This window comes from Myiozetetes cayanensis, unplaced genomic scaffold (genome assembly GCF_022539395.1).
Source record: "Myiozetetes cayanensis isolate MyiCay16 unplaced genomic scaffold, myiCay2020 scf7, whole genome shotgun sequence".
Taxonomy (NCBI): Eukaryota; Metazoa; Chordata; class Aves; order Passeriformes; family Tyrannidae; genus Myiozetetes; species Myiozetetes cayanensis.
The window spans coordinates 46,091,008-46,109,418 of NW_026087964.1; the positions used below are offsets into that span (position 1 = coordinate 46,091,008).

Sequence of the window (18,411 nt, forward strand, 5' to 3'; positions counted from 1 at the left end):
TTTTGGATCTCTTTTTTTTTCCTTCAAGCATTTAAGCTTCATTTGATGCTCAGTAGCTGTCCTTTATAGTAAAGAGTAGTGAAGTGAAGCACAGGCATGAAGGAAAATAACTTGCCAGGAACCAAGGAAATAAAAGCAGCCAATGCCTGTCTTCTTAAGTCCTCAAAAACAGAATATTCAGCAGCCATATAATGCAGCCATATAATGTAGCATATAATAGCCTGATTCTGTTTAGTCATTTTAGCTAGGCAAGGTATTTTCTGGTAAAAGAGAGTGTGAAATTCAGGGAGATAATTCTATCCACAAAGATGGTCATCCCTGTCATAAGGAAGTAAAGTCTGTCCCAAAGCCTATCCTAATCTTTAAAAAGGGACAACAGATGAGAAGGACCAAGTGTCAGTTAGTAGACAGTAAAGCATTTTTGATGAACAGTTTTTATGGGAATAGGAAGAAAATAACCAAGTAGGGGGAATGGAGAAGCAGAGTTAGGAGAGACATTTGCTGGAACAGGAACCAGAAAAAAGGAGCAGCAGTGTGAGAAAGTGTGCTTGAATTTAAGTAGTGTCTGGAGATGGAGATCTGGAGTTTGTCCACTGCTGGGAGCCAAGGACATTGCTGCAGCAGCCTGGTTTACTTTACAGACTTGAGGAGATACTGTGTCTTCAACAAATTGTGGATTCAGACCTCAAAAGAGGAGGAGATGACAAGGGTTCAAGTTGGGAGGAGGGATATTCTTTTGCTTGCAGAGAACAGGAAGATACACTGGAGCCCTGAAACCGATTTGGAACTGCAGTTTTATTAGTGCCCAAATGAAGCATTCTGGCTCCAACTAAGATCCCACCCTTTTCTAAATCATTCCTTCTGGTTGGTCTTGCCCACCCATCCTAGTGAAATACCTCTTGTGCTCTTAAACACGTATTCCAGCTAGACGACCCGCCTCTAGCACAGCCTTATGTGCCCTTGCTTTTTTTCTGGGATTCTGCCAATGCAAATCCCTAATCTCCTACAGACAGATGGCCAGCAGCCAAGTTCAAAATGTGTTTTACTGTGAGTCCATAAACACGTAGCCCTATTAAGTGTGTGCAGAAGCAAAAATTTACATGGGGTTCTTCAAGGTTTTATGCTTTATTCTTTGGGTAGTGTGTAATGCAGTGGAATTTGGGAGTGGCATCTATGAAATGCTGATGAATACTCAGCATATCTTCTCACAGAGGTTTGGCCTGGCAATTCAGTCCACATGTCATCTCTTATGGTGGTCTACTGAGAACTGAATGGTCTGTAGCACAAGACCTTTCCTATTCTCTTGCTATCCTCTTTAGAAGTACTTTAATGTCTTTGTTCAGGCTCACGATGAAATTTTGGAAAGACATTTAGGCACTTCAAGATGGAAAGCACGTGAATAGGTGTCAATTCTGTGGACCAAACAACTCTGAAAATCTGGTTTTTAAGACTGGGTAGACAGAAAAGTACCTTATCAGGAATCAGCAGATGTCATTAAATGAGAAATATCTATGGGAGAAGAGAATGAAGTAGCCAAGCAGTACTGAGAGAGAGCAAGAGGGAATAGAGAAGGGAGACATGAGTGAGTGACTTGCAAAACAGTAGAGAAGGAGAGTAACACCACAGAAGGCAGCCTGAGCAGGGTGGGGCTATGAAATAGGTGGAAGACTACAGCAATAAAAAGTCAGTTCCCATTTCCCTCAGAAGTGACTGTAAAAGGGAAATAGACAGAAAGAGAAAGATTACACCAGCGAAAAAGTACTTGGTTTCTGGAACAGACAAAATCTTTTTTTGTATCAAAATCAAGTAGAAAAGTATTGAAGGCTTTTCCACGTAAACATATTGCCAGAGAGTTAATTTACCAGTGGGTTGATAGGACCACCCCACCGCAAGTGACAGAAGTGGTGGTAGTCTCAAAGGACAAGCCAGTAAAATTTGATTTGCACAGAAGGTAAGCGTTTAAGATCATGAGCTGCATCTTTGATAGAGCACTGTAATCTTCAAGCAGAATTACTATGTGACTGTTTAATCTCTATGTACACACTGTGGCAGTGTTCAGCTCTGCCTCACAAAGGTGTCCCACAAATGGCACACCTTCCCCTTTGTGTCCTGTTAACATCTTTGCACATTGGGATTGTAGAGGTAGAGTTGCTTATCATTTTGATTTGCTTATTATATGCAGATACCATGGTGTTATCAGTAAAGTTAGTGTTTAGTGCTCCTGGCATGTATCTATCTTTTATTGAATGGGCTGAATTTGGAAGTCACATGAGCAAAGGGATGCCTTTAATGCAACTTTGAGAAGTCATGCCTGTATTTTGTTTTGAGGTGTTAGTTTAAAAATCCATGTGTTGAAATTGTTTTTACTGGCTATTCTTTCATTAACAAAAAAAGCTTGTAGCCCCTGCAGTTGTTGGGGAAAAAAATTACCTCAGTGAATAATCTAAGTATTGCAAGAGATACCTACTGAGATGAAAGTCTATAAATATGGAATTTTCTTCTTTTCCTGTCACAAATATGGTCCTTTTATTCATTATCCCTTTGGGTCTTAATTAACAAATGTCAGGAGGCAACTGGTTTACCTGCTTAGTGTGGTTGTGAAATCGTAAGATATTCAGCTCTGGGCAGCAAATGTAATGAAGTTCCCCAATGACTTTGAAAGTGCTCAGTGCAATCAAATTGCTTGCAGATCCTCTAGGAAATTTTAAAAAATGATTGTTACAAAACCTGTGATTAAAAATGATCCATTCTTTTGTTGTTTTGTTTTTGTTTTTTCTTTAACCTACAGATATCGATGATGTCAGGAAGCACAAACCGGGTTACCTTGAGGCTACAGTTGACTGGTTCCGATTATATAAAGTCCCTGATGATAAACCGGAAAATCATTTTGCTTTTAATGGAGAATTTAAAGACAAGGTGAAGATAATGCAAAATTAAAGATGCATCATTCTGTCATGTGGCTTCTGTAATACCTCCTAGAATTTTTGGAACTGTGAAGGAGGAGGTTTAATGGAAAGAATTTTGATGTGAGGGACTTCTGAATACAATTTATTAGGCTGAGATTAAATAATATTTGCTGCTGTACATTTTATTCAGGGAAAATGCATAGGTCATTAAAGGAAGTCTGCAAAAAACATTCAGTCCTAATGCTGCTGAGACTTATACACACATCTGTGTGTTTGTAGGCATTTTTCAAGGCATTTTCATTCTCCCTCTCAGAGTAATGAACAGATTGTCTTTTCAGGTGTTTTCTCAGTCCTGTTTGATAATATTTCTGACTTTTATTAAGGCTATGCTGACAGTGGGTTGCAGATTTTCTCAAACTAGGTATTTGCTCAAGGTATACTTTTTCCTGGTAATTCTGTATAAAACATTCGAACTGTTTGGCTTGAAGGCTGAAAAGATATTTCCCCCTTTTTTTTCTTTTAGAAAAAATGAGTGGCTTTTTAAACTACCCACGATTAAAATGGCCAGTGTTTTAAAGGGGAATGGACCCAGAAGTAGACTTTGTTGAAGACAATACCTGGATTTTTCCAGAGGAAATTTGATGTGATTTCAGTAAAATGGCTTTACACCTTGCATATTGCACACTCTCTGTAGATTATTCTTGGCAAAGAATCACAAGTTTCTAATGAATGATGTCCATGTGTCAGCTAGTTCACCTTGCAGGGTGCTATCAAAGTTATATAATGCCTTCTAACCAGCACAGGCAACTTTACATGTTTTGTCTGGTTAAAGAGATGCCCTGACTCCCTTCTGCACTAAAACTGTCTTTGAAATCAATCGAGTATGGAGTTGTAAGGTTTGATAACTTGATCTCTCCTCTGTTCTCCCAGGAACAGCTCTTAGAGATTTTCCTGCTCTGTAAAGTAAGAGCGTGGCTCTGTAGCCACAGGTGAATGGCATATCCCTGTCAGGCCATTGAGTTCAGCCTGGAGGCACTAAATGCCCAGAGATAGCTGATTTGGAGCACTTGAATAATTCTCAAGCATTTCTAGAGACCCAGGATGTGGCCAGGCGGCTGTGGCTGTGCTCCAGCAGCTCTGGTGAAGTTCACAGTGTTCCAGTGGCACTTTTCCAAGTCACTCCTTGTTAGGAAATGTGAATGTTCTGTTGGCAGCTTTTTTGCAAGCCAGTCTAGCTATCATCATCTGGATACTGAGGGCTTATTTTACTTCATTTTTTTTTAAGCTTACTTTTGTTTCAAACAAACAGAAACTGTTAAGCAGCTGACACGTTACGTTCTTGCAAATGCTCAAGTATATGATTGGGCAATTAATGAAGTAAATGCAAATTTTGCCACTGGAGGGGAGACCCTGATTCTGACCCTGATGCACACATGTACCAGCAGAGCCATAGCTCACACACTTTGTCCCATTTAGGACCTGGTACAGTTTTCTGCAGCAGTAGGGATCTGCTTAGCATCTAGTGCTGATTTCATTTCTTTCATGCAGCGTTCCTATTTTCTGGCTGAGGACTGAGGGAAGTCCTGAATGTGTAGCCAGTATATTTGAAAGATAGTGAAGCTTGTTTCTTTTACTAAAAAGGGTGTTATATTCTCCAGAAACTTAATGAGGCCACAAAGGAGGCCCTTTAAAATAACACATGAAATAGTATCTACTAATAAACTAGTTCTGTGGCTTTTTTTCTGTTTATAACACTTTAATTCATAAAACTTTCCTTCATATAAACTAGGATTTTGCTGCTGAAATTATTAAATCCACCCATGAACACTGGAAAGCTTTGCTTCATAAAAAAACTGATGGAGGTACTATTAACTGGTAAGTATCCAGTCATATCTCTTGCTCCTTGTATTGTGCTGGTACTGATGCTATTCAACGTGTTGCAGCTGTCCATAACTGCTTAAATTTTTTTTTTTTTTTTGAGATAACAGGAATACTCATGGGTTTGATTGATAATTAATTGATAATAGAGCATGATTGATTGTATGATGATGATTTACTGGTAAGTGGCATTACATAGAAGTGGCATAGATTACTTCAGCTTTCGAGGAATTGCCCCGGAGTGTTTGTTTGGGATCGTTTTGGGAGAATCTTGGTATCCTGTACCAGTCCTCTTGTCATTGTTTATTCTGTCCTTCACTGCTGCACTGCTGTGTTGCAAAATTCTTTGGCAGCTTAGCGTTCCATATTTTTTAGTTGCTCTCTGGAGTGAGAGAACCAAACTATTGTTCTTTACTAGCCTTTGGCCTGGTCTGAATTAAAATGGACTTTATTAAGCTCTTTGGACTGGTTTGCGTTAGCAGTTCTGGCACTAGAGGCCCTGAATAGCAGGGCTGGTGCTTTCCAAGAACTGTAGATTGTCATTAGTGAAACCAGAGGGCAAAGACTTTGGGGAAAGATGTTCTCAGGTAGTTAATGTTGTCTTCTGCTTTGGGAAAATGTGACTTTCTCTCTCCTTCTTGGACCTGATTGCCCAGCAATTGCCCAACACCTTAGCAGTTGGACAGGTTGGTAATTTTACTTTTGCATGGCAAGAATACTGTAGGATAATATTCAGATTTTGGTCTGTATCATTTAAGAGGCACTTTGAGCTTCATGTTGATAAAATTAAAAAAAAATAATTAAAATTGCAGTCTTGCTTTGAGGAATTGAAGTCCTTGCAGTTTACTCTGTAGGACATTAAAAACTCATGACCAAATTCACTTTCTGTGTGAAATGATACAGATTCATAAGAAAACATTTCTTCAAAGGATTTGGCCCGAGACAGTCTGCTGTCTGGAAATACTACAGGTATCTGCTGCTTTGTGTAGGAACAGAATTTTGGCCTTCTTTTCCTTCCTGTTAGATACTGCAGATAGATACTGAAGTAACCTGCTGATACTTCTGTGACCTGCCACAGAATCCGTCCATCCTTCAAGGCATAAGAGAGGGGGGGATGTTCACGCCATCTGTGCTGGCCGTCTAAGTGTTCTTCAACTCACTCAGGAAGTTCCAGCTTATCTCTGCTGACTTTTTTGGGGATTTAATTTCTTAACTGTGGTCCTCTGAACTGTACCCAAGTTAGCAACCAGAAGCACTGAGTGTGAGCGCTAATGTAGAACATAAAGCCTAAAACCCCCCTCAAACCCAAAGGAACAATGAACTCTTCCACACGCCTGTTCCTTTGAGCATTACTGGTTACTTTGTGTTTTTGAGTTCCTCATTTCTTGCAGATACACATTTCTGAGCTCTCTGTGTGAAGGTGGTTTGTTTTATTTTCCACAGGTACTAAATTGTGTCTGGCTCTTTTCCACTGATTGATAAAGCATGTTTTTAATTTCATTTTTCAGCACAAATGTTCTGGTGAAAGGCAGCCCATTTTGTTGCAGTGAGGAGGATGCCCGGTCAATTGTTCAGTCGGTAAGGGTATTTACTCCTCCCCACTCTCCCCTTTTTTTTTTTTTTTTTAGTTATTAATAGGCAAAGAAGATTCAGAGCTCCAAAACTGAAATAAAGTAGCTAAATTGAAATGGTCCTTTAGCATAAATTTAAGGCATAAAGTAAAAGGAAGAGCACGAAGGTTGTGGGGGAAGAGTAAGCTGTGTGATATAAAATTTTCATTGCAGTGATCCAATTGTGCTTTCTGGCAGGTTCATTACTGTTCTGGTGGGGTTTTTTGGTTTTGTTCTTTTATTTTTTTTCCTCCCTCTGCAGTGCTGTTTCTTCTGATCCTGAATAGCAAGATGGACTGCTATTTGTATCTAGTCTGCTGTCTTCTCTGTCTCCCTGTTGCCATGAGTTACCATCCAGCGTTAGAACTCATTGACTAGCTGACTGTAGTCCCTAATCACTAAACAGACCCTTTGTTTGTCTACTGGTATAATTAAATGCAATGCTGTAAGAGAGGGGGATGCTTTTTTGAATGTTTCTTAAAGATTGCCCGTCATAGTCTGAAAATTAACATAAAATTAAAACATGCAGGTTTCCTGTTCAGGCAAGAAAAATGTCCTGCAGGTCTGATGCTTTCATGTGCAAATGTTAGCGGAGGAGAATTTTTTCCATTTCAAAATATGCTAGTTTGGATGCCAGAAATTAAGCAAAGTTAACAGAAATTACATGGATAAAAATGCCCCTAAGTATTACTTTTTCTTTTTTAACATGTACTTTGACTGAGCTTGTGCTCATGATCACAGGAGTACAGCAGGTATTTTGCACATGTGCGTGGCTGCCAGGGCACCCAGTGTTTTGCCTCAATAGCCGCAGTAATTATGCAAGTTCAGGTGTCAAAGGACACGCCACCCACTGTCTGTGCAGTTAACATTCCAACAGCATTTCTAGTAAGAATGTGTTGTCCTGGGTGCTGTTTTGTCACCAGCAAATAAGACTGTCAGTTGTAAGGAAAAGTTGGTTTAAGTCATAAAGAAGTATCAAACAAGACTTTTTCTGGTTGAGGTCTCTTGCTTTTCAGCACTTCTTTAAAAGTACCTTTATAGTTGCATTTGTGAATGATGATTAATGAGACTGTAAGTTTTAAATGAAAGAAAAACTCATTTTGGAATTCAAGTATGTTTTTAGACATGTCAGTCACAGCTATAAGCAAATATTTACCTCCTCTATACTTTCACATTTACAATAACTTTTAGTAAGTCTTCAAATGCCACTAAAACTTCAAGTCCTGACATATTTGGATGGTGACAAACCTGCAAAGGAATATTTCCTTTTGCATTTTGTGCTCTTTGTATTTTGAAGCATGTAGGGTAAATAATTATTAAATCATCAGCATGCCTTATTTGGTCTCTTAGTAACAACTCAAATTTTTTCTTGTTCTGGGGGGAAGGGAGGAAGTTTGTGAAACTAGTTCATAAAATAGGTACTTTATATCAAACATATTACCTTTTTTATTATGACAGCTTGCCACCTTATCAAATAGTATCAATTACTGGCTTTTTTGTGCCTCACATTTTTTTCTTTAATTGATAATATTTCTGTGAAGTTGTCTCCACATACTCCATTGCATGGTTCTGTTTCAGTTCAGTCTAAGTCTTTAATTATGTCTTTGTAGGGTGCTGTCTCTTGGTACTTTCCAGACTGGGAAAATATGCAATACTCTATTAAATACGCTCATGCTGCATGCAATTGCCAATCTACGATAACTAAAAAAATTAAAATGGCCTTGAAATAGGAATAAGTGAACAGTTGAACTCTAAATATAAGCAGGGAGGTTGACTTGACACATTTTAAGCAGGTATCTTTTTGTCTAGTACACTACACTGCATGCTTTGGTTGTCAGACATTCATCTCTTTCACACTGAAGTGAAAGTACGTGAGTGTTGGCTGCAGAATTTTAATGGCTGTGGTGATTTTTAAATGAAAGCTGCCTGTGTCTGTCTGCAGGGGGGTTTGTTTGGGGTTTTTGTTGGGTTTTTTATATAAAGTAAAAGCAGATACATTTTCTTCTAATTTATATCCGTCTGTTAACTCCTGGATAAAAACAAAATATGAAAGCTGAGAAAGAGATTTTGTAGGCAAGTATAGTGAGAAACATATTTCAGCTACTGCAAAATTTCTGAGCTATTTCTGCAGTGAGAGCTGGTTCCCTACAATTCTGTTTCCAGGGTCAGGCTCCAATTGTGGCATTTTGGGTGGGTGCTAATTGCCTTAAATCAGATATGTTTTCTCAAAAAAAACCCCAAAACAAACAACACCCAAAAGAAGACACCAAAACCCAAAAGGCAACACTCAATATTGTTATGGAACTGTTTTCATGGCCAGCAGGAGAACTGTAACTAAAAACCAAATGGAAAACATTCAGATCCTTATCAAATGTTTACCAAATTGTGCACTAATCAGAATGTCATATAGACTTTGACTGGGTAATTCCCAAGTTAATAGAGTTGATTTCAGAATTGTTTGACCTTTCAGTATTTTACTGATGGGGATTGGAATGGCTTGTCTGCATTGGGGGATTTCCACTCCATTGAGTTAGTTTCCGGTACGTGTACTGCCATCTGTATTGGTGGCAAACTAGGAATGATTCCACAGCAGGTGAAGTTGCCACGTTCAGTCAATCCCAAAGAGACAGAAGGTAATCTGTGTGTATAAGCACATACACTGTTCACTTGAACCAACCAAAAATGCACCAGACCCCTGCAAAGACAAACCTCGTTGAGTTTTAATACTATGTGGTGAAAATTTCTAGTGTTCTCTGGCCTCTGAAAGTTGTTTCATCTCCTTCTCAGCTTCACTGTCAGTATATGTTGAAAACTAAACCAGGAGGAATAGAACTTTGTAGATGAACCTGTTAGTGCTAAGATACACTGTTTATTTGAGGCTTTTAAGTGTTGCCATCTGTAAAACTGACCAGGACCGCCAAACCTTCCTTTAACATTAATCCTAAGAACTGCTTGCTCTCTGAAGAAGCTGCTGAGGACTTTGCAAGTTGGAAAATCTCCAAGACAATCTATATATAGTTAGTAGAGCAGTGTTTCTCAGACATGTCACATAATTATTCCCTTATAATACTGGAAAGTGAGCTAGGAAAGCTTTGCTAGATGATGTCTCTTTTGATAAAATGCAGAACAGTGTTTGGCAGGGGAAAATATTTGACTTTTCCTGGTAATTTAAAAAAAAAATCTATAAACAAATTTGAATCTGTATGTTTACTGATGTGTTTTGAATAATTCAGATCTAATCAGGAAAGTCTTCTAAGTGCCTTTCTCCCTACATGCTTTCTGTGGGGACATTTCCATTCGGGACTTACTAGAGGCAGAATTTTCTGTACAGTTTTCAGTTGTGAAACTAAAGATTGGTGTTTTTTTTTTAGTCTGGGGTTTGTTTTTTATTAATTTATTTGGGTTTTAAATGGTGTTCCAGTTGAAAGTGTTATGTAGTGAAGAGACTCCTGGTTCAGTGGGATGAGGTTTCGATCTGATCCTGGGGGAAATGTGCCAGGTCCTTGTCTCAAACCTTTTGAGCAATTATCCCAGAAGTGGCAGGCACCTGCTTATACATGGTAACCACTGGTTCTCCCTGCCTCATGAGATAAAGCTTGGGTTTTACTGGAAAGAGAGGGGATAGTCTGGTGATATGACCTGGAAGACCTGAGTTATGTTTGTCATAGTGGTACATCCTTTCACACCAGTCACATAATCCCCCCATGCAGGTGAAGTGACTTCCTGCGTGAAATGGGAGGAAGAATCCTGCTTCTCCCTTCCCTCCTCATAGACTTCAACCTGCTCCTCAGTGTGCCTTGTGCCTGCTCAGGGAATGTCACACCAGTGCAGCTCAGTCCAAGTGCTGTGCTGTGCTAAGGAAGGGCAGTGGAGGATGGCTGCATCTGCATCACGAGGCAGGTTGCTTCCAGACAGTGTTAAAACTGGCTTTAATTTTGTCCTTTAAGTTACAGGACAAGACATGCCGTGTAATATTGTGATTGAATGGTGGCATATCCAGCTTTGAAATGTCAGACTTAAATTTTAAAACAAATTGTCACTTTCTGCAGAACTGAATCCTGCTCTGTCAAAGTGGGATTGTAAAGGAGTATCATCACACATTTATTTTAAATTGTTTTCATATGTGTAATGTAAATTGTGTCTGTGTGTGTGTGTATTCACATGCATATCTTATAGTGGAACGTAATAAATGGAAAGGCATTTTTACCCTTTTGCATGTAAAAAACAAATCCTCTTATGTTCAATGATAGAGTAGGAAAATCCACTTTACGATAGGTAAGGCGTTAATCTATCACTAATTATTCGTGTGCTTGTTCTGTCATTTATGAGCAACAAAGAAATTTGTAGAGTGGGGGTGAGAAATCTGTAAGGTGGAATATTGTCCTGTGAAAGCAACAGAAACTTCTGGTTTTGTTTATACCTCTTGCCTTGAGCAGTACAATACCTTGGAGTTTGGGTGCTACCTGTGAAACCTTAACTAAATACTGATACCTGGGTTTGTTTTGTTTTTTGTTTGTTTTTTTTTAGGCACCAGTGCATGTGAATGGAGATTCTATTTCCCCAGAAGGTACCTTTTTTCCCAAATGCCATACTGTTTCTCTAACTGCTTGCTTTAAAAATTGACATAATTGTCTTGTTGAAAAAGGTGGTTTTGTGTATATGAAAATGATAATGGTTCTATCCTGTTGTACCATATTGGCTGTCCCTTGTTCAATAGAACGTAACAGAAATTCATGGATAGTTTGTGGGAGATTCCTTTTGAGTAAAAGGGTAGTCCACATAAAAAGATGAGAAGACAAAATTTTTCTGTCACTGATTATGCAAGGCAAATGCATAACATTTATCCTTTTTGAAGCAGAGGAGAGAGGTTGCTTTGCCGTAGTTTTTGTCATACCTCACAGTAGCTAACTAATCAAATGAACAGCTCCTTTTCCCAAAATTGACATAACCGTACCTACTTTTCAAGTATAAGTTCTAAAGACAAAACTTTATCTTTTTACAATTATGACTATTTTTCTTCTTAACAGAACATGTGTTTTTCCTTAAGAAATAAGACTGCATCTTACATTTTCATTTTTAGCTACTTTAAAAAAATTTTTCTACTGGCAGGAACTATAGAGAAGACATACGATCTTTTTGAGATGGAGAGAATTATGAAAACACTAACTCAAACTTATTCATGAGCTGAGTTCCAAATTGTTTGCGAAGGAACATCTGTGTAGTCCATGTCATGGGAAAACAAGTTGCATTCCATTTGCCTTTATATGGCATGCCAATAAATAGCATTTATTTACCAAAATATTACATCTCAGACCTCTGACAGGCAACTGAACATAATCTGCCTGGTCTTTGATGTTTTCCAGAGATGGTCACAACAATGTTGTAACTTGTTGCAGGATTGTTTCAGCCAAACTAACTGTTAAAGTGAACAGATATTATTTTGGGGCCCTGCTTTGCACAGGCTGGATGGACATAGAGTTCACCCAGAGGGACTGTTATGGGAGGGGAGGTAGCTGAAAGCGCAGAATATTGCTTTTTCAAGTGTCTGGCTGGTTGTATAGAACTCATGTCACTCTTGATGTACTTTTTTTTTGTTGTTTTAGTTGATTTCTGGTACTTTTGTCCCAAGTGATCGTCAAAGTCTTCCGAAGGTGCATCATCAAATCTTAAAGTCTTCCCTTTTTTTGAAGATGGGCAAGAGCACTAATTGTTGGATTCCTGTTGAAACAACTTTTCAACTTGTGTAAACCTTCTCTCTTGTAAATAAACACTGCCATTATAACATGAATGTTTCCTTTCCATGTCTGTCCTTGTGTAGGGTAGAACAGAGGGAAGAGGAGGGCTTGCTGCTTTGTTTATTTCTGCATCTCAGAACTCCAGTATTTCTTGCATCCACTCATGAAGTATAGTATTGAATGAGATGGGAGATAAGTTGTCTTCAACCTTGTTCTCCAGGTTTTGGAATAATCCAGTTATGGGGTGCATAGAAGACTGGTAATTTACATTTTAGGGCTTTTCTGGCCACCCTGACTTTAATCCATTTCACGTAGACAGTAATCTCTAGGTAATAGGCTTAGGAGTTATCCATGTTCTTTGATAGGTGACTGTTTCCTGAGTGTACTTACTTTTGTGCCCAGTTGTCTCTGTGTGCTTCATAGTTATGAGCAGAGCATACTTGCTTTAAGAGAAACAAAGACAACATCACTCCAAAGATTAATTCAACTAGGAAGGGCTAACGCCATAACAGTTGAAGTAAGGATGCACGTGTGCTCTCTGTTCAGCATCCTGTTTTGATAACTTGTGTGTTTCATCAGGAAGGATTTTCCTTATGGAAAGCTTCCATTTTTAGAATTGTGTTTACTTTTGACAGTTAGTTATTCATTCAATGAGGCAAGATTAATAAAATGTACAGAACTGGGCTTTGTACTTTCATGGTAAAAATATCTGCCAATTTTTTCCTACTGCAGGATTATATCTGGCTTGTCTGTACAACGGTGTTCGTTAAAGAGAAAAAAAGTCAGCTGTTACGTAGAAAGAGAGGAAATGATAGTATAGACAGGCAGCTTTATCCAGCTTGTTACTGAGACCAAAGGTGAGCACTGTCTGCCTCGTACAGTGGCGGAAACAAAAGGTTTCTGCTGACATAGGATGCAAGTGGAAGATAAAGAACTGAAAAAGTTATGCTGTGTCTTACCATAGAGGACGGACTTTTCCTATACAAAGAATAAGTTTTTAGTAAGAAAGCTTTCACGTTTGGAAATGTTTCTTTGATTTTAGGATACGATATCCCTGGTTTAGAGACTCCTCTGGTATACTGTTTAGTGTATAAGCACCAGTCCCTTCAGAGTGCTCAGTTTGGGCCGCAGCACTTAGGAGCAGATGAAGTTCTCCCATCTGCACAGAGCCCTGCATTCTTTTATACACAAGAGTTCAGGTGTGGTATGAAAAATGCAGCATAAACCTCAGATATTAAGGACTACTTTCATTTTTTGTAGTCAAGGGATATGTTGCATCCAACATACCTTTATAGTACTGATTTCCTGTGTTTATTTTATACTTTAGAACTCTCTATGCATGCAGCATTATACCTACAGCTTTTCTTAAACAGAGTAAATGTTTCTCGAGTGCCTTTTGTTCACACTAGGTCTCTTGGGATGAGTTTCCTCTGGTTAGAGGTGAGCTCTTGTGGCTTGCACAACAGCTGCTGCATTTGCCTGTATGGCACTAAACCTCAGAGGCATACTGTTTTCTAAAGTGCTTAAGGACAGCTGGACAATAAGGGGCACTGTGTAAAATCAAATTATCTTCCCTATACAGTGGTCAATCCAGTCCTTTTTTTCTTTCTTTTTTTTTTTTTTTTTAAGTTACTTCATTTTTACTTCAAATAATTTTAGTAGTCGTTTTTAATTTCTGAGTGTATTGCTGGAATGTGGTTATGAATTCAGAAGGAAAAATAAATTTCTAAATCAGATTAGGCTTTGTGCGAGAAAATAACAAATAGTACTTGGGAAAGCTGAAAATTGAAGTGATTGGAAATGCCTAATACTACCATAAATTTGAAAATGTTAAAATGTTTCTTACGTGTAGAGTATGTAAACAAATGACTGTCATGCTGAAAGTAAAGACAAGTGTTTATGTACATTTTCTGAAGATTTTTCCCAAGTGGGATACAAAGATGTGCTGTTACACGTAGCCTTGCTGCTAGAATGTACTGCATGCTAATCCACTAATGTGGATCTCAGAAATCCAGTGTAATTAAAGAGCTGTGGAGAGAATGTCTCCTTATAAAAGGATTGGAGGAATGGGACAGAGAAACTAGAATATTATTTATCAGATCTCCTCAGGAGAAAGAAAAGTCTGTGCAATAAGCACATTATTTTATTTTGGCTTTTTTGTATATGTATGTTTATATTTGTATGACTATGTTGTTGTATTTTAAATTGGTTTCATTGTAGCAGGAAGCTAAGTGTAGCAATAGTTTTATGAAAAGAACTTTTTCATATCTGATACTAATATCTTCTGTAAATAAGAACATGGAGAGAAGCATTATTTTTTTCCCTCCCAGAAATAAATCCATCTTAACTGTATTTTTTTTCTGTGTTGAACATATAATACACATATGTACTTATTTCTTTCAAGGATAACTTTTCATCTTGCTTTCCTCTTTTTGTGTGTTTTGGAGAGAAAGGAGAGGTTACCTTTTTTCCTCCTCACTATGGTGACAGTGAAGGTTCTTTTTACTTATGTAATTAGCTGCTGCTCAAAATAGTACCTTTTACTGGCATGGAGTCCACATATCAATCACCCCAGTGGAAAGTGGAGTTTGAGTTTTACTTACGTGGAAATAATGTTCATTATTCTTTCTAAAGTGTGGAAATAAAAGGACTGTGAAAAGAGTGTGATATTGTCCCTGTTAGGATGTTATTTTCATGCTGTTAATAACAATGGACATCCTCTGAAAACCTCCAAAAGAATAGAAGGTAATTCTGAAGTATGCCTGGGAGAACTGTTCATAGATGTTATGCAAGGAGATGTTATGCCTTTCCATAACTTGTCTGTGGTTACCGTTTTTATTAGCGCTTGAGAGCTACAGCATAAAGCAGTCTTAAACTGACTGAAGTATTATTTCATGCTTCTCTTTGCTTTTACTGGGATTGAATCTTTTTAATGGTTTGTAGTTCAGTTCTAGTCCAGTGAAAATGCGAACCCAGTATTAAGTCAGTAGGGTGCAAAGGTTGTTCTCCTGCCCTTGCTGTGAAGTGTAAGATGATCTCCTGCCAGGTTTGACAACCTGGGTTCCACTCTCTGTGGACAGGGGGTTCTGGGACTTAGAGAACAAATAGGAAAAAAGTTAATATAGGAAGAATATAAGGCAGATCTAGGAGGTTCAGGTGAATAAAAGTGACAAATAGAACACTAAAGAGGAGTGACTGAAATGCTTTAAAACAGTTACGCCTAAACGTTAGAGCAATATGTAATAATGCTGATTATGTGTGACTGGAGAGGTCAATAGGATGCATTTGCCAAGGAAGAAGAACACTTACCTACCATACAAAAGCTGGAATTACATCCCCTAATTGCTCAGAAATAGTACTTTAATCTTTGGTCTCCTGAATGACTGAAAATAATGGAAAGCAGCAATTGTATTTATTGTTAAGTTGACTTTCTGGGAATCTCTTGGATTATACAGAGATGTCGTGGGTGCTCAGCAGTGTTGACTGACTGATCCACACACAGTTGTTGATTTCTCACAGCTTAACTGTTACTGTTCTGTGCAGCAAGTGCTCTCTTCATGAAACTACAGATGGGGGCTAGATGGTAGACCAAAATAAGCCAAGCTCAGTGCAGTAGATTGTCACTTTGTGATTATTTGTCAGCTTTGGGTAATTAATTCTTTGGTAATTCTTGTGGCAGAAGTTTTTAAGGGTTCTGCTGCTATAGGCAGAATTCAGGTAATGCTGCATGGTTTTTTTGAATTTTATTTTCATTCTCGATCTGCTAAGTTAAAAATGATTCAGTCTTGTCAGTGATTCAGTATGCTGAGTCAAAAGTAAGATTTTTTTGTTGATGATTTGGTCTCCTTGCAAGGGTTTCCTTTTGTAAGGGAAAATGCAGAAGCCAAAAATAATTTCCTGAAGAATATGTCTTATGTGCCAGAACACTGCTGCCCACTAGCTTTTTCCCATAAAGTTTGTAGATTCTTTGCAGATGTCACCAAATTTAATTCTAACATTTTGTTTATTATCTTTGGAAGAAAAATACTTGCATTACCCAGGTGCTACTGCACATATGCAAATTTATGTGTTCAGTTGCACACCTTGTGGTTTGCTTCTGTGTATGTATTAATACTTGCCTGGAAATTAAGGGGTTTTTTTCAGACCTGAAGATCTGGTTTTGTGTGGAGTGTTCAGTTCTAATAGATCAGTGGATGGTCTATAAGCGCCTTTTTTGGGATGAAGAGAGTAAATGTAGTTACTGAAATGATTGCACTCCGTAGCTGTTACTGGCTTTATGCTCATTTATTGGTGTGTATATCAGGATTGGGACATTGGAGTGTTAGGAGACTGATTTGTCTGTGTATCTGACTGCTGCCTGCTGCTATTGTACCAACTGCAGGTTTGGGGATTTTCTTAAGCATTTTGTATTTCACATTTTAAGTATGCTAAAGTATGCTAGCATAAACATCCATCTGGTGTCAAAAGCCTTGGGTTGGAATACAAAGAATTAAATTTAAATTCTGCTTCTCCACAGTGTACCTTGTGGGCTTGGGCAGGCCACATAATCTTTATTCCACATGTAAAATGGGTAGAAAAGTTTCTTCTATCAGTGATCTGACTTCTAACAGAGACTTGTCCCAGCACTGAAGAGGGACCTCCTTCCAGCGTGAAGAAAAACACAGGATACATCCAGCTTTGTTTACAATGAGGCTAGCTATACTAACAGGCTTTCTGAAGGATTTGACTGAAGACTCAGGCTTTGCTAGTCAGACTGATCTGCCGAGGGTTGTTTGATGGGGTAATTATCTGAAGAGTGAAAAGAGCACCAATGGTGGTAAAAGTTCAAGGTGTAAATTGGCATCTTTGTCCTTGTGAGTTCTTTGGGAGTCTAGACTCAATTCTTAAGCAGGCCTTTAAGTCCCCTAATGGGCCTATTCGCAGTGGTTTTGGAGTGCAGAAAAGACAGTTTCAAAGTGTACCTCGACCAGCTGGGAGTTCTGAACATTTTAACTGTAAATCATAGGAGGCCTGGGAACAAAGCTGGTTTAAGAGTCAAAGTGAAAATATCCTGCTCTTCAGAAACCTACTATGTAGTAAAAAAATTACGTCTAGCTGAGTGGCATTTGGCAGCCTGCTCTCCATGGAGAGCTGAGATGAGAGGGAAGGCACAGTCAGGTGAGGATGAAATTCCCCTGACAGAGCTGTTCACTGAAATTTACTTCTTGTCTCATTATTGCCTTGATTTAACTAGATGATTTATTCCTTGTATGTGACAATTTGGGAATAAAGAGTTTAGGAATACCTAGCTTTTTACTTGGGTAGTTTTCTGACTGACAAACCACCCTAACCTTTCTAGCTTTTTGTGTCTCTAAAGAGGGATAGTATCTGTTTATGTTACAGTAATGTTGTGGGCATCAGTGGCTTAAAAACTTTAATGATCAAGGAAGTCTAATTACTGACAGATGTCTCTCTGACCCTGTAGGTTGGCAGCATAAAGCTTCTAAGTGTTCGGACAAGAGGAGTCTTGGAATCCTGTCAAAAAAAGTTTCTGTAGCTCTGTGTATGTGGAAGGGAAATGCTGGAGGAGAAGAGAGTCAGGCTAAGAGGTATTGTGAAGTGCATATGAAAAGAAAGTTATAGCTAGTCATGCAACCGGGAGAGCAAGAAGAGAGAAAAAGGAGACACAAATGTGAGAAAGAAAATGGCATCTCCTGTCCTAATACAAAAAGAAATTTGAGATTTGTGTTTCTGTGGACCCAAGTGTCATTGGAACATCTTTGTCGGTTATCTACAGAGGCTGTAAGGGTGTTCCTCCCCGATTTTGATAATCTGCTTTGTGAAAGTAGCTCTGATTCACTTAGCTCTCTATCTTGAGCTGGAATGGTTGGAGAGACCTTCAACTGAAATGCAAATTAGCCTTAGATGTTTCTCTTCAATCCATACTTCTTGGAAGAAGTGACACAATTCTTGAAAATATCACAGTGATGTTTCTGTGACGTACAAGCTCTTTGTTACATACATAGTATAGCTACTCTGAATCATACCAATATGCTTATGGTCTGCCTGAAAGTATAATGTATGCAAGTTGCACAGCATGTGATATTTTTCACTGAATGTGTGATCTAGTGATCTCATGTAAAAGAAATTTTTTCAGAGAAGGGACAGAAATAGGGATGGGGAGATTTGCCCTTTACCAAGAAGGGACCAAGCAAACTGTAGCAGTTAGTGAACATATGCACACCAGCTCCTAAAACTTCAGGATTTTTTAATTTTAACTTAAAAGCCTAATCCCTTTCTAAA

General features: G+C 38.5%; 1 protein-coding gene across 1 annotated transcript in view; it reads left to right on the forward strand.

Moving 5' to 3' along the window:
- PPA2 (inorganic pyrophosphatase 2) overlaps positions 1 to 12,182 on the forward strand; it is a 35,491-nt gene extending 23,309 nt beyond the window's left edge. The window contains exons 8-12 of the mRNA XM_050338158.1: positions 2,789 to 2,916; positions 4,696 to 4,781; positions 6,293 to 6,362; positions 10,922 to 10,961; positions 11,998 to 12,182. Of these exons, the coding sequence (XP_050194115.1) occupies positions 2,789 to 2,916; positions 4,696 to 4,781; positions 6,293 to 6,362; positions 10,922 to 10,961; positions 11,998 to 12,026 (353 nt within the window). The 3' untranslated portion in view covers positions 12,027 to 12,182. The remainder of the gene's footprint in view (positions 1 to 2,788; positions 2,917 to 4,695; positions 4,782 to 6,292; positions 6,363 to 10,921; positions 10,962 to 11,997) is intronic.
- Positions 12,183 to 18,411: the final 6,229 nt, after the last annotated feature.